Source organism: Heptranchias perlo, chromosome 7, assembly GCF_035084215.1.
Source record: "Heptranchias perlo isolate sHepPer1 chromosome 7, sHepPer1.hap1, whole genome shotgun sequence".
NCBI classification, from domain to species: domain Eukaryota; kingdom Metazoa; phylum Chordata; class Chondrichthyes; order Hexanchiformes; family Hexanchidae; genus Heptranchias; species Heptranchias perlo.
Genome location: NC_090331.1, coordinates 50,975,442 through 50,992,322, shown reverse-complemented (window position 1 = coordinate 50,992,322; position 16,881 = coordinate 50,975,442). Strand labels below are relative to the sequence as shown.

General features: G+C 43.8%; 1 protein-coding gene across 1 annotated transcript in view; it reads left to right on the top strand.

Moving 5' to 3' along the window:
* bbs5 (Bardet-Biedl syndrome 5) overlaps window positions 1-13,141 on the top strand; it is a 30,692-nt gene extending 17,551 nt beyond the window's left edge. The window contains exons 6-12 of the mRNA XM_067987522.1: window positions 5,554-5,689; window positions 5,830-5,925; window positions 6,726-6,788; window positions 6,977-7,111; window positions 11,438-11,521; window positions 12,787-12,810; window positions 12,927-13,141. Coding sequence (XP_067843623.1) covers window positions 5,554-5,689; window positions 5,830-5,925; window positions 6,726-6,788; window positions 6,977-7,111; window positions 11,438-11,521; window positions 12,787-12,810; window positions 12,927-13,028 — 640 coding nt within the window. The 3' untranslated portion in view covers window positions 13,029-13,141. The remainder of the gene's footprint in view (window positions 1-5,553; window positions 5,690-5,829; window positions 5,926-6,725; window positions 6,789-6,976; window positions 7,112-11,437; window positions 11,522-12,786; window positions 12,811-12,926) is intronic.
* The last annotated feature ends 3,740 nt before the right edge of the window (window positions 13,142-16,881 follow it).

Sequence of the window (16,881 nt, the reverse complement as noted above, 5' to 3'; positions counted from 1 at the left end):
ATTTGATAGCTCCATCAATGGCTCAACTGGTTAAAGTAATGGGATGAGTCAAAGAGACGAGGAAGATCATTGATCATTTGATCCCCATTCTGTACTACAATTGCCCTCAGTGTCCCTGGGTCAAAGGGAAAAATTGACCAGGGTTTCCACTGCTAATCGTTGTTGGAAGTGCATATGTTTAAAGATTGAGTGAGGACAGGTTCAGACTTGGTTGTGATACCCAGCAGTCAATTAGTCTGCTGATACTCATTGTCTTGACTCACACACAAGGCACCAGAACACAGCCGTAGAACTGTATCCCAGAAAGGAGTCTATGGGGGTTAAATTGGACAAGGCCAATAATTGGACACGGTAGGGCGCGTCCACGACTAACCCATGCCTGGTGACCCATGTGCAGGCAGCACATGAACTTCGTGCTGCCTGCTAATTAGAATGATAATCAAGAAGCCCATAGACTGACCTCTTAAAGGTGCAGGTGCACATTTTAAATGGCAGGTACACAGTCTACAGGGAGGAGGGAAAGATGGCAGGAAGGATCGTGGGACCGGTACGAGAGCGGGCCCCGCGCTTCTCCGACAATGCACTGGAGGCCCTGGTGGAGGAGGTGGACGAAAGTAGGGCCAACATGTACCCACAGGGTGGCAGGAAACACTCCAGCCCCACAGGCATTGGGAGGCTGTGGCCCAGGAAGTCAACGCTAGGAGCATAGCACCACGCACGTGGATGTAGTGCCGAAAGAAGTTCAACGATTTGACACGAGGTAGTCAAGGTGAGTGAATGCAAGTGTCAAGTGGCACGTCCAACCAATTGAACTACTGTTCCACGCATGACACCCCCCACCGTCATCACCCACCACCAACAAACACTGCCCATCCATACGCAATGCTGCACTCAGCATGCTGCATCTCACCCGCACTTGCAGGCCACACAACCACCACTCACAGGTCACACACACTGGCAGCTATTCAACCATGACAAGTACATCACCCAGACACCTTGTAGGATACTCACTGACACACTGACCTCTGGCTTGTAGGAGAGGGTGGTGCATAACAGCCGGCAGCAGGAGAGATCTGAGGGAGGACAGGCATGCCTACATGCCCTCACCCCTTGGAGGAGACTGTGCTTTAGATCATTGGGCGGGCCGTTGCTGCACCTGTGACCACATGTCACGCTTGAGGTCCAGATGAAGGGGTCTCTGAATATCTAATGCCTCGTTTCCCACACCTCCCTCCTCCCATAATCTTTTCTGACTCTCACGCTGCAGAGGCTGTCAGCACGCACATCTTACTTGTTCCTCTCCCCGCTCCGCAACTCAACCTGTTTCCCTTTGTCGTTGCAGATATCCAAGAACACGTGGCAGCACCGTCCAAGGAGGAGGAGGACCCTGAAGCTATACCGTCACTCAATCTGACACTCTCATCCACCGGCTCATAGACTGACACTGCACGTCCTTTAGAGGCTAGGATAGAGGAGGGATCTGCACATGGTGAGACACTAGGCACAAGTGCACAGGAGCTAGAGCAGGGGGAACGGATACCGCAGGTGCCAGCTTGTCGGAGGGTGAAGTCGCTCGCTAATTCTACTGCAGAGGAGTCAGATGAAGACTTTGATGGGCCAGGCTACAGAAGATGGCTGATGGGTGTACACCACCAAATGCTTGGTGCACTAGGAAGCCTGCCAGAAAGCCTTTGCACACTGTCAAGGTGCATGGAGGAGTCCATCTCAAACTTGGCACAGGGCTTTGTGCAGAGCTTGGAGCCCATCCTTTCTCACGTGGAACTAGTGGTCACCTCCATCAGCGCACCTGTGAAACCCACCGTGACACAGCGCCTGATGGCTGATGTCACGGCTTCCATTGCAGCACAAACCAATGTGATCAAAGGTCTGCAAGCTACGGTTGAAGCTCAGGCTGCTGCAATCGTGGCTTTGGGGACTACTGTGGAACGGGGCTCCTAGGGCGTTACAGCACTCCAGCAATCCGTTCTCCAGCTGATCACCAGGATTGCTGAGGCGCCGTGGCAGTCGGACTTGCTGTCCTCTCTCCAGATGACAGCATTCCTGCTCCCACCCCTGCCACTCCGCCAGTGCCCTTGTTGTTGCCTATCAGTCAGCCTGGCTAGACTGCTGAGATGGTGCAATCTGAAGCAGGGCCCTCCTGCCGCAGAGCTGCTTGAGGTCATCCTCCAATTGAAGGCGAGCAGTCTTCCATCACCCATACTCCAGACACTGAGGATGCACCTCATAGGAGTACTAGGATAGGTAAAGGCAAACAAACAACTGGCACTAAGAAAATGCACAAGGGAGAATAGTCCTGTTTGCATAATTTAATTTGATAATTGATAAATGTAACCTTGAATTTGCATTTGGTGGTGGTTTTTAATTGTGCGATGAGCTGAGTGGGAAAGCAATGAGTAATCAGATGGAGGATAATTTGATGGTCTTGTGGGAGCGGACAGGTGGGGACTGCAGGGCTGTTGGTGAGTTGGGGGATGTAGTTCACATTTTTGATACCAGGCACAGGTCAGGCGAACACACAAAGCCCTTGCAGACAAGGCATGTGTTCCCTGTTGCACCCTAGAGTCTTCCTCCTCCGGCTCCTCCTCCTCAGCCTCTTCCTCCTTCTCCTCCTCAGTCTCTTCCTCCTCAGCCTCTGGCTCAGGGTCTTCTCCAATCATCGGTGGCAAGGGCTGGTCTCTCATGAAGACGAGGTTGTGCAGCATGCAGCATACCACCACAAATCTTCCCACCCACTCAGCGGAGTACTGCAGGAGGCCTATGGTGTGCTCTACGATGTTGCGTGTGGCAGCATGGCTCTCGTCCCCTGTGTGCATGGGTTCCTGACCGGAGTCATGAGTCACCACGGAAGGGGATAGCCCTTGTCGCCCAGTAGCCAGCGTTTGACTTGCCGAGATGGATGAAAGATAGCTGGCACGTTGGACTTCCGCATAACGACGGTGTCGTGACTGCTTCCAGGGTAGCGGGCATCGACCTCCGTGATTCGATGTGTGTGGTCGCACACCAGCTGCACGTTGAGGGAGTGGAAGCACTTTCAGTTCATGAAGACGGACGAGTTGATATGCGGGGCACGAAGGGCAATATGCGTGCAGTCAATGGCACCCTGCACCATGGGGACACCAACAATGCGAGCGAACTCCCATGCTCACTCGTTCTGCTTGTCTCTTCATGAGGGAACATGATGAACCTGTTCCTCATCTCATACAGTGCGTCTGTGACCTCCCTTATACAGCAGTGCACGGCATACTGCGAGATGTTGCATATGTCGCCAGCAGAGGCGTGAAATAATCCTGAGCCGTAGAAGTTCAGTACTATGATTACCTTCACAGCCACAGGCAATGCTATCCTTGCCCTGCTCTGAGGCTGTAGTTGTGGCCACAGCAGTTGACAGATCTCTGTCACAGCCTCCTTGGTGAACCTCAGCCGTCTGATGGAATGCTCCTCGTTCATATTGAGGTAAGAGAATTAGTCCCGGAAGGCCCTCATTGGATACGGCCTCTTGCTCAGTGCCATGCACCACCTCCTCCTCCCTCTCCTAGCAGCTTGACCTGCTGTACGTGGCCTCTCTCCGTGCTCCCAGTTGTGTTCAATGCCCAGCGGGAGCCCTAGTAGACTACCCACGGTTGCTAGGAATCTTGTTCAACCACGGTTGTAACTTTCCGAACCATAAGGCAGTACCTGCCAAACCACTCTCAAGTGTACTCTAGCAACTCTCAGTAATATAGTGAGCTTCAAAAAACACTTCCTATTCCACCAGCTGCCAGAAGCAATAATCCAGCAACTAACCTGCAACACCTGCATGATCCCTTTAAATAGTGCTGGTGAGGGGTCCTCCAGGCCGTCTAGGACATGTTCAGGTGTGCCTGGTTAAGATTGTGCATTAAGTTCCAAAATGGCCTCTCTTCCACGTCATTCTCCGCGCCCAGGTGGCCCTGGAGAGGGAGCATGTGGTATCTGCCGGTACGCTTGAGGCTTTCTGCGACCGGTGGGCACCGCAGTGGCTGGAGTGCATCCTGGAGCGTTCTAATAAAAATTATTATTTGACATTTACTTTGGTTTTTTGATTTGTTTTAAATGAAACACACCCTGACCAACCCCCTTATAAAAGGTAGGCCTAAATCTCACACACACAAAAAAAGTTCCAAAATGGTGTCTATCACTTTAAATCAGCGTTGCACACCGATTAAACACATTTTCTCCTTACTTTACATGCTGCCAGTGTTCGCTCTCTACACATGCGCTAACACCTATACCAAGATGCGTCCAGCGCACATTACACTAGAAACGTGCATGCGCAGTCAAGACACCATCTTGATACTTCAAGAGGCTGCATAGTGCCGAAACAACGCGCGCTACAACGGCCCAATTTCTAGCCCTATGTCTTCAGAAGCAGAATAGAGATGGGGAGAAGTGTGATAAGAAAAGAAAGTAAAGATAAATTGCCAAATATGAGCATCTAGTATAAACTAAAAACATGGTGAGGGGGTTGTGTTACTGACATGCTCTGGTGTGTGGAGGGTAGGTCCAAATGGAGATCAGTGCTGAGACACAAGGTGAGGCTGGGTATTGGGTTGAGGTTTGGGGTGTGAGGGTAGTAGGATTGGATACAAGGATATGGAGAGAGATCCGGGCAACAGGATTTCTCAAGCACAACCCTTCTATGCTGTAAGCTATGGGTGTCAGGGCGGTGGTTTGATTTAGAAAAGAAAAACATTAAGAAAAGGAAAGTTAAGCCCAGGAGCAAAGAACAAGTAGATCTGGGAGGAAGTACAGGGTGGGGCATAGGCTCGTTAATCAAGAGTGGAGCATGTTGATGCTCAGCGTCCATATCAACATGCTGCAAATGGAGTTGCAGATTTATATGGGTAATCTGTCTGCCATTTCACTTTTTGAGGTATATTATGATCCAATCGTCACAGCAGAATTATAATCTAAAGCTGGCTCTCCACTCTAAACCTGAGTGGAAATATCATCGTGACTGCATCTCTGATAAAGTTTTATCTTTGCAACTCTGCAATTAGGTGAAATTATTTTGCTGCAGTGGGATTAGGGGGAATTTATTTGTGATTGTTGAAAAAGGTTTTGCATAATATATTTGGTGAATAACAAAAGTATAACCAATATACTAGGAAAGAGAGAGAAACCAACCTAACTGATGAGAAGGAAGAAGAAAATTGACAGAATTGATGGTTACAAAATAGACAACAGATACGAGAAATTTTCCTATAAAGATATATATTTTGTAACTAACAAAGTTGTTGTAAAAAGGAAATAGTCACACATTTTAAGCAGACTGAACCCTAAGTTTTGACAGTGATCTGACAAGATTCCTAGAAGACTGTTGGTTGTTGACGCATTTTATGCCTAACTATTCCACTAACAGCAGTGTAATGGTAGTGGCATGTGTTAGTGAAGTGATGTTGAATAATACTGCCTCATCACTTGGTGTTCTTAAATGACCTTATTCTAAGTGAAAACTGCCATTACAGTGGCTCCATGTTTTAAGAATTCTCAGCTACTTCAATTTCTTTATAGGGCATATGAGACATCAAAAATTTACAGGGATCTTAAATTAAGAGGAGCTCTCATTCAAAACAAACAGTTAAGACTTCTGCCACAGGAACAGGTTTATGATAAAATTAATGGTGTCTGGAATCTATCGAGCGATCAGGTATGTTATACCCTATTTTTGTTCAGTAAAGTATGTTTATATTTGATATAGTTAGCTTACATCTGCAGTATTTTGTTTTTGGTTCTGTTACTTTGTTGTTCCATGAATAATATTCCTACTTGTTTTTCTTCCCCCTACAGGGCAATTTGGGAACCTTTTTCATCACAAATGTCCGGATAGTATGGCATGCAAACATGAATGATAGTTTCAATGTTAGCATTCCCTATCTACAAATTGTAAGGTTTTTTCCCTTTCCAGTAATGTATGCATTCTACGCATTCCTAGAATGTCTTATAAATAAATATGTATTAAAAATATAGAGTAATGAGCACCTGGGTGTGATTTTGGGGAAGGGGGCATGTCTTGATTAGAGAACATATTACTGCTACCAGCTTTCACACTGGTAGTTTCCATAACCAGATTCTACCAGCTGATTGGGTGGTTAGCTTTATGCAGTGGAAGTTTTTTTTAGTGGTCTCATAATCCATCGATGAGGGAGGCCATTCATGCCACCTGATGCAAGTATTCCACTGGATGTCAACCCAGAATTTAGAGCCTGAGCTGTCTCCACTCACCGGGCTGTCTGGAGCGGGGTTCAAACACTACACCTACTGACTCAAAAGCGAATACTAACCACTAAGGGAAAACCTTGTTCTTGGAAGTGATTAAAAGGCTATAATTTAATCATTATGTTGAAGCGATATCCTAAACAAAAGTTTGAACCATAAACACAGTATGTACTGCATCAATTGCACATGGGAGGAAGGGTATACAGTTTTTGATCCAATTTGGTGCCTTTTGCAGTTATCTGAGTTCTACGCCCTTAACTCTAGATGACATTCATGCAAGGGCATTAATAATTACGACTGGTACAAATTTATCAAAAAATATTCTGCATTAGATTACAGAAAATTCCATTTCCAATATAATGTTTACATAATGGTTAACAATATGGTTAAAGTCTGTTTTTAATATGGATTTTTGATCATTTTCTAATGTACGCATGACATAAAGTTCATTTTATGTTTCATTCTAGCGATCAATAAAAATCCGGGACTCAAAGTTTGGGCTAGCACTTGTAATAGAAAGTTCACAACAGGTAAGCCTTTCAAAATATTTCTTTTGACAAATATATTTTAACAAGATATATACTAGTAATACTATTCTTCCAGCATAAATCTAAATCTATATATTATATTTTGACAACAGACTTCAAGAATATTTTGTTCAGATATGCTATGTGGACAACCAGAATAATGAATGTAATAATTTTGTTGTTATTTTTAGAGTGGAGGGTATGTGCTTGGTTTTAAAATTGACCCTGTGGAGAAACTTCAAGAGGCGGTAAAGGAGATAAATTCTTTGCATAAAGTTTACTCTGCCAGCCCTATCTTTGGAGTACAGTATGAAATGGAAGAAAAGGTGCTTATTTGTTATATCCTAAGTATTACAATTGATTGTAATGTTTTATAATTTAGATTTAATAAGTTGTGATTTTTTTTTAGGGAAAAAATCTAACTTCTGTGAACTGTTGGAATATGTGCAGAGATAGATGAGGTTGCACAGCTAAGTATGCAAAATACACTTTGGGACTAATAATGCAGTCCATGTACAGCATATGCCTGTGCTACTCTTTACTACCTGTTACCAATTATAACTGCTACAAAACTCTGCCATCCATATCCAATCCCACATGAAGTCCCTATTAACCTTGTGCTTGTTAACCTTCACGATCACCCCATCTACCCACCCATCAATTTGAAATCCTTGTTCTCAATGCATGTCCCTCTAAGCAACCTCCCTCCCCGCAACCTCTGCAACCTTATTCAGCACTGTGTTCCTGTACGCACAGCTCACTCTTCCAGCTGAGGCATAGCTTCTTTCACAACTGCTTTGACTGGAGGTCTGAAGACCTTTGGCTCCAGTGAACAGACCTTATCTTGTTTGGATTCATCATGTTGGGAATCATATTAAGAGCACAATGCAGGGTTTTAACATTTTCATTGCTGTCCAGAAGCCTGCTGCCAAGCAGATCTCTGGACATACTGAGGGAATACTCAGCAGAAGGGAAATGGCAGAAGCTGGCATGGATTTGGAGATGTCTCCTAGGGTAACACCATATCTGTAACACCCAGCCACCCCTCTAAAATGACTGCAGATGTATCAAAAAGCATACAAGCCAGGCAGCTATCTCATCAATACCTGTGCTGCCCATCTATCCAGTACAAGGGGATTGTGGCCACGTCCATTAACTAGAGGCAGCCATTAACATACAAAGTCCTATCCACCTCACTTCCTCCTCGTCCTGAGGAAACACTGAGAAGGAAGGCACTGTTAGGAAGTAGAAGAAGCACACCATATACTGTCACAAGGGGGCGCACCAGTAAAACACGCTGAATCTATCTTCACCGCACAGAGTTAAGGGAAATAAAATTTAGGATCACTCATATTCTTCTGTGTCCTGAGAGTTCTTGATTAAAGGGAATGTGATTAGAGAATCAGCAATAAATATAAGGGTGTTATAGCCCTGCCTCCAACTCACAGTCTCTGTGAGCAGTGCTCCTCACTGGCAATTGGTGAGTTTACCCAATACTTTACTACGTCCTGAGAGTTCTTTTCCTTTGAGGAAGGTTAAGGTAATTCGCGAGAAATGCTGCTGAATTCAGAGGTCCTGATGTTGGGGCCAGGGCAATGGAGCCAAGGTTTTATTTGACTATGGTATTGAGTATGTGTGGAAATATTGGTTGTGCCTTGGCTGTGTCATGCAGCGAAGTAAAAATTTCTTCAGTGAAACTGATTGAACACTTGTTTGGGCAGACATGTCTTCTGGTTGTTGCTCAGGATCATCACCTGAGTTTGGTTGATGTTTGCGTGTGTGATTTCTGCAACCTGCTTCGTGGTATAGCCCTTCTGAAGGGCAAAGTTATGGGAAACAGCAGGCTACAATAATTTTAGATATTTGTTGGGTTGTACTACTGCACTTCCCCTTATTGGTCCAGACATCGAGGGGGTAATTATAACCCCCAAGAACGGGTGGGCTGGGACCGGGTGGGTAGTAAAAATTGTTGAAATGTTCAGTGGGACCATATCCCAGCTACAACGCGCCCACTTCCGGGTTAAACCCAGATCCGTTAGGATGCGCACGCGCAACAGAACCTGCAAGTCCCGACGTCACTTAAAGCCGACGGGCCGATATTTAAAGGGGCAATGTACCTCATAGTTGAGGCACTTAATTTTTTGTGTATTGGAAATGAAAAACAAATTAACCTTACCTGTTCGGATTTCCCATCGCTTCTGATTCACGTCAGGTGAAAGCAGGCGGGACGGGCCATATCCATGAGGTGAGTGCCTTTATTGCACTGCTGGTGGGCCAGGATGATCAGGAGTGCTTCATCCAGGCCCAACAAGCTCACCTGGCTCAACAGGACCCCAGTGAACAGCCGATCCCCCCCCCCCCCCAAACACAATGGGGGACTCCCTGATGGTGGACCACCCCACCCCCTGAATTTTTCCAAGGTCCACACCATGTTGTCCACATCCCCCCCATCCCCCTGATTTCTTCCATAGCCCACAATCTCTCTCTTCCTTTGTTCCTCCTCTCCGATTTGCGGCTCTATCCTTCCCGACAGGCAGCAGCCTGTCAACCCGGAAGCACAAATACTTAGCTTCAATTAAGTTGCAATCGCAGAATGCAGATCACTCGCTCTGGGTTCCCCACATCAATATCTACGCACATGCTGAGTTCCTGGCTCTGAGCTAAAATCATACCCCTGATCTTTGTTTCAGGAAGCCGCTGATATGCTTGGCCGAGACTGGTAGCAATGTGTGCCTCATTATATCAATGTAGTTTCACCCTTGGCTCGGTGTTGGTACACTACCCTCTGAGTCAGGCGGCCATGGGTTCAACTCCATTCTGGGACTTGAGCACGTTATCTAGACTGGCACTGCATTTTCAGAGATGCCATCTTTCAGATGAGACGTTAAAATTAAACTCTGTCTGTCTTATTAGGTGCACATAAAAGATCTTATGGCACAGTTTGAAGAAGAGCAGAGGAGCTGTCCTGGCTAACATTTACCCCTCCAACAACACCTTTCATCTAATTGCTGTTTTGTGGGACCTTGCTGTACACAAATTGGCTGCCATGTTTGCCCACATAACAACAATGGCTAAACTTCAAAAGTAATTAATTGATTGTAAAGCACTTTTGGACAACCTGAGGATGTGAACGGTCATACATAAATGCAAATGCTTTCTTTCTTCCCCTCTGTTCCTCAAAGGGATAAGCAGTAATGGCTGCAGTGGATATCCTTGGTGCCCCAGCAGCCATCCATCTATCCAGTCTTCCTGGCCCTTTAAATAATGGTGGAACTGGAGATTGCTGTCAAATAAATGGCAGTTGCCACTGATGGGTATTAATGTAATTGATTCAGTATCTTATGGTACAGACCATTGATATTGATGGAGTACAACCAATTTCTGTTCATGAAAGGGGTGGCTTTGGGAGTAGGAGCTGTACTTTGGGGGATCTAGCCAGATGATAAAAATGAAGGGGTCTCTTGTGTCACTGCATCTTTTCTGTGGGGAAGCTGATTAATTGAGAGGCAAGTCAGGCATCTTTGACCTGTATAATGCAAATGTGCACTGCAGGTTGTGTAATTTGGCAGATATCTCCTGTTGTTGCTCAGAATGACCCCATTGCATAAAAGATCAAGGTTGAATTCACCTAGACTTGGACTGAGAGCTTTCCCTGTTGTGGAGGTGGTTTGCCGATCTGGCTGCAGAAGTGTACAGAGTTCAGTGCGTACCTGTTTGGGAGAGCACTGTTTCTGAATACAGGTTTCGTTGAACAAGTTCAGGTATAAATGTTTGTGCCTGTATACATGGAAGGTCCTCATTAATGATCTGAGGTGCAAGCACACCTGTGTGGCATTCCTCTTGTGATCCACCTCTTTTGGAACCTGCAAATAGGGAGGGATACCTAGAAGGATGGCCATAGTTCCTCAAAACAGCACACAATAACCATTCCCTGTATAACTAAGCACAGAGAACAGATGTGGCGCAGTTTTAAGAAGCTGTCAATACAGTTCCAGTGAGTTTCATTTTTCCTTTCTCCCACAACAATATAGCACAGAGACAGTGAATTGCAAATAGTTACACAGAAATCTGAAAAACAGTAATACACTTGCAGCGACAGCTGAACAGGAGAGGCGTCCATGCAGTGCCTGTTCTACAAAGGTTCTGGAGCAATGTGGAGGCACACCAAACATGTTATGGGGATATCTTCTAATTGATATAAAATTGGAGCATAAATGAGTCTAGCAAACATCAGGTGCACAGGCTGTAAGTATACAAGTCACATTATGATGTGCTCTGCAACTGGGCTCTTAGAGGGTCCTAACATCCCAACACGTCGGGAGCCAGCACCCATATGCAGTCGAGCTACAGGTGCCAGAGATCATATTGTTGGCTAAAGGAGCCATGTATTTAAAATCACAAGAAGGTTAAGGTGAATTTAGCTGCTGCCTGGTAGGGTCACAGTAACTTACAAAAAAATTAGCTGTATTTGCCATAGTGACTGTTCGCAGCTATTTTTGTTAACAATGGGTCGGATTTCATTCTATTTATTGATGAGTAAATAGAACAAAACTAATTGAAAAGGAACTAATTTATTCTTGGTTATCTCAAAGGCTAAGTAACACAAGTATAATTGTGGATCTGTATGTACTGTGTCAATGGTTGTGTTACAGCCTCAGCCACTTGAGGACCTGATAGTTGAGCAAGTTCAAGATGATGTTGAAATTGAACCAGAGGAACAGACTGATGCTTTTGTGGTGAGTGTCAATTAAAAACAAATGCAGTCAATGTGTGAAAAGAGTCTATAGGCTATGTAGAATTTGATATTACTCAATGTAAATTATGTATTTTTGAAAAATAATTTTAGTGCTTTATTGAAAGAAAAATATTGACTAGAGGTTTCATTGGGTACTACTAATAGTTTTTTTTATTAGTAGAATTTGTACAAATGGTTCAGCCACTCATGCATATACACAAATCCCAAAACCAACAGGAAACCTCTTGCACGTCTAGCTTATCTCGCGTTCTACAAGGGTTTATCATGTTTCTTTCCCTTGCCGTTCTTAATGAAAAAAATGTCTAGTGTCATACTGAGTGCCTTGACAACACAGGTGAGATGGCCATCAGTAATCAAGAAGTAAGATGTTAGAGGTAGAACATCACAATTTATGCCTGGTGTTGGAATATGAATGTAGGCAAATTTGTATGTTCTGATGGCAGAAATTGCAAAGCTCGAATTTTTGACAGAATATAGGATGATGTAGAAGAGCTTTAATTTATTCTTATTTAAAAGTCCTTTACTTAACATCATTATTTTAGCTGTTTTTTCTAGTGTCAAGTGTATTGACTTTTTTTTAAATGCAGGAAGTCTTCCATTTTGGGAAGGCAATAAATCAAAGTGTTTTATCAGGATTGTCATGCTTAAATCTGCTTTGCCACCTCCTGCAGTCTGACCTCAGTCTAATGGGTCTAATGTCACAAGTAATTGGCTTTCAGGTTTGATACTGAACCTGACCATAAATGTCTCAAGTGTGCAGGTGGGACATGGCGTCATATACTGAAACTTGGTAGAGGATGAGAAGTAAGGATTTGAGATTGGGCCTTTTTTGCTTTTAAGTACTGAAATTTTCAATTGTACCATGTAAACTAAGCAGATTGTTAAAATGGAGAGTTTATAAGGGTTTATTTGAAACTTCTTACCCTTTGAGACGTGGTGACACTATAATGTAACAGTGTGTGAAATAATGCTTAGGTCCTTGAAACAGTGACATTTTTTTTAAAAGCACGCTATTACTCTGAGGACACAATCCATTTTAATTCTGCCACTAGCAGAGAGTGGGGCAGTTAACCTGTATGATTTCCCTAAATTACAACAGTGACTACACTTCAAAAGTACTTCACTGGCTGTGTAGTGCGTTGGGACACCCTGAGGTTGTGAAAGGTGCTATGTAAATGCAAGTTCGTTCTTCATTACTGGAAAATTTACTGGTGTACATTTAATTTATTTTGTCTTCTATTCTAGGCCTACTTTGCAGATGCTAATAAGGTATTTCTAACTTCCTTTGATCAGTTAATTACTTATTGCAATTACATCTTGAATATAGCTACTGCTGCATAATATGGAACTAAATTTAATATTCTTGTATATTTTCTTCAAATAAGCAACAAGACCGTGAGCCAGTTTATTCAGAGGAACTGGGGATTGCAATCGAGAAATTGAAAGATGGCTTCACTCTTCAAGGACTTTGGGAAGTGATGGGTTGAACTTCAAGTTCGCTTTTGTATTGATTTGTTTTAAGAACTTCTTTATAGGGACTACATGATGGACATTCCAGTGATCATTGCTACTCAAAAATAAAGTCTAACAATTAAAAATGGCTTACCATCTTTCTGTTTTGTCATTTAAAAAAAAATCAAGATTAATGTTTGGTTATGAATTTTTCTCATCTTCCCCTTAATCTAAGATTATTAGCACCTTCTGTCTTTTTAAACTTTAAACTCTCATTAAGATTTTAGCTGCTGAGAACACTGAGTAATACTGAAAATGGGTCAGTGCCAGTGGATGGTGATCCTTCCTATGCTTTGAACGCTGGTGAAATCAATTTAAAAACTTTGTACCTCCAGCATTGTTTCACCTGTCAAAAAAAGTTGATTAAAAACATAAAGTGCTGTCCAGTACAAAAGTTTCAAGTGGGAAGGGAATAATAATAGATGGGAAACCCTATCTGATCAGTGGTTAGAGAGACATAAAGTACAAATGTTTTTTTTAAGAAAACTATCTGATCATTTAAATTGAAGGCCTGCCATCTGTAAGTTAGAAAATTAAAGATTTAATTTTAAAAAGAAACTGGGATATGACTATAATGACAATCGACTCTCTTACTAGGCAGCTGCCCTGTAACTTCAGCTAACAGTCACATGCTTGCCATTCAGTCCTTTTATTAACACTTTGGATGTATCTAAATGCTACACAAAACAGTAGAGTATTGAAATTCTGCGCATTGCTACCAAGTGGTTATAATTGAGCAGCAACACAATTAATGCTAGTTACTGGAGTGGGTTTTCTATGTGTTAGGTGAAAATCAAAACTATCCTTTGAAAAACAAAGCAAGAAAAATAGGCCAAAATGAACAGAAGAAAATTTAAATAAAGGAAAGGAAATGTCATTAGGAATTTTTGCCTTACAATGTTGTAAACTAATAGAATGCTAAAACTGTTTGTCTCTGTCACTCTTGGTAAGAATTGTCAGTATGTTCATCATTGTATAAAAAGCATGTGTTTTCCCCAAATATTTATGCAAATTGTTTTTTGAGGGGAATTCTCTTTTGCAAAGGCAGAACAGTGCCTGATGAATAATGCAGTCTGTGCACAATGATGTGGAAAAGGGGATTTTTTTCCATAATTATTGATCCAGTAACTAAATCACATTCTTAGAAAATGCATGTCAAAACCACGTGATTCCACGCAATTTCATGAGTGAAATCTTGATTACATAGCAGATATTTTCCCATTTTTTTAAATGAAGATTTTCGGGCCTCATGTGATGTTGATTGTAGTATGGTTCTTCTGTGGCATCATGAGACGCAATGTCACATAGGAGCTAAGTTACCAGTTGTGGGGCCATTTTCGTTGTGTAATTTTTTGTTAATCGTTTGAATGCTGAAAGATCTTTTTTCATAACTCCGCACCTTTTGAGGTAACCGAGGGGGTAGATGAGGGCAATGCAGTTGATGTGTATATGGACTTTCAAAAGGTGTTCGATAAAGTGCTGCACGGTAGGCTTATCATCAAGATTGTGGCCCATGGAATAAAGGGGGCAGTAGCAACATGGATACAGAATTGGCTAAGGGACAGGAAACAGAGAGTAGTGGTGAATGGTTGTTTTTAGGACTGGAGGGAGGTATACAGTGGTGTTCCCCAGGGTTCAGTGCTGGGACCACTGCTTTTCTTGATATATACTAATAACTTGGACTTGGGTGTACAGGGCACAATTTCAAAATTTGCAGATAGCACAAAACATGGAAGGGTAGTAAACAGTGAGAAGGATAGTGATAGACTTCAAGAGGATATAGACAGGCTGGTAGCATAGGCAGACATGTGGCAGATGAAATTTAATGCAGAAAAATACGAAGAGATATATTTCGCTAGGAAGAACAAGGAGAGGCAATATAAACTAGAGGGCACAACTCTAAAAGGGGTACAGGAATAGAGAGATCTGGGGGTATATGTACTCAAATCATTGAAGGTGGCAGGGCAGGTTGAGAAAGTGGTTAAAAAGCATACGGGATCCTGGGCTTTATAAACAGAGGAATAGAGTACAAAAGTATAAAGTCATGATGAAACTTTATAAAACACTGGTTCAGCCACAACTGGAATATTGTGTCCAGTTCTGGGCACCTCACTTCAGGAAAGATGTGAAGCCTTAGAGAGGGTGCAGATGAGATTTACTAGAATGATTCCAGAGATGAAGGAATTTAGTTACGTGGATAGACTGGAGAAGCTAGGGTTGTTCTCCTTGGAACAGAGACGGTTGCGAGGAGATTTGATAGAGGTATTCAAAATCATGAAGGGTTTAGACAGAGTAGATCGAGAGAAACTGTTCCCATTGGCGGAAGGGTCAAGGACCAGAGGCCATAGATTTTAGGTGATTGGCAAAAGAACCAAAGGTGACATGAGGAAAAACTTTTTTACACAGCGAGTGGTTAGGCTCTGGAATGCACTGCCCGAGGCGGTGGTGGAGGCAGATTCAATCACGGCCTTCAAAAGGGAACTGGATAAGTACTTGAAAAGAAAAAAATTGCAAGGCCACAGGGAAAGGGAGTGGGACTTGCTGGATTGCTCTTGCATAGAGCGGGTGCAGACTCAATGGGCCGAATGGCGGCCTCCCGTGCAGTAACCTTTCTATGATTCTTTTTAGTAGTGCATATTGTCAAGTAGAAATTTTCTGAGGCAATAAGAATGGCTAGTGTGGGAATTGGGGAAAAATCACAACCAAAAGTACTCTTTCTGGCATGGGATTGGAGTGGAATAGAGAGACATTGGGCTCGATATTAGGAGCGAGGCGTGTTGGCAGCTGGGGGTCGACTGGGCGTGTGGGTAACGCGCCCAGTGAATTCGGGGTGCTCCGCACGCAATCGCAGCCTAATTGAAGGCACTTACCTTGGCTTCCGGGTTTCGCGCTGGAAAGCTGCGCAGCGGGCAGACTGCGCACCCAAATCATAGACTGTCAGCTGGAGGAGCCCTATTTAAAGGGGCAGTCCTTCACTGACTGATGCTGCAGAAAGGAGCCAAAATTACAGCATGAAGCAGCCCAGGGGGAAGGCTGCTCCCAGGTTTAATGATGCCTCACTCCAGGTCCTAATGGATGGAGTGAGGAGGAGGGGGGAGGACAGAGATCTTCTCCCTGGCGGACAGAAGGAAGTAGCCTGCCTCTGCTATCATGAAGGCCTGGCTCAAGGTGGCAGAGGAGGTCACCAGCACCACCAACATATCACGCATCTGCATACAGTGCAGGAGGCGCATCAATGACCTAAGTAGGTCAGCCAAAGTGAGTACACTTACTCATTCCCCTACACTCCGTCTGCCACATCACCGCCCCCACCCCACATCTCCTTCTGCGCTGCAAACACTACTCTATCACATCACTCCTCACACCTACTCAAAGCTCATCCTCATCTTACCTGCACTTACTCACCTCGCCAGTACTCATCCCACCACTACCACTCAACCCAATCCTCATACAGTCTCATGGCTCTATCTCATACTCACCCTTTCATGCATCTCTTTCATGGTCATCCTCACCCAACCTGCCACTACCTGTGCTGCAGCCACAGGGCATGCATCACATATGTGTAGTAGGAAGCGTAAGGCAAACGTGTCGTGAGCATGAAGGGGATGCACAAGGGTGTTTGAGGGTTTGTCATGGTTTTTACTTATATTTGATTTCTGATCAACTCACATTACATATTATATTGTCACCACTACTGCCACGTCTTTGTAAATCTTGTCTGGTTTGTGCAATAATGCCCTTTCCTGAGGATCACCATGAAGACCCACAACTGATGCCACACATTGTGTCACTGCAGAGTGGGTGTAGGTGTATTTGCAGGGCTCTTTT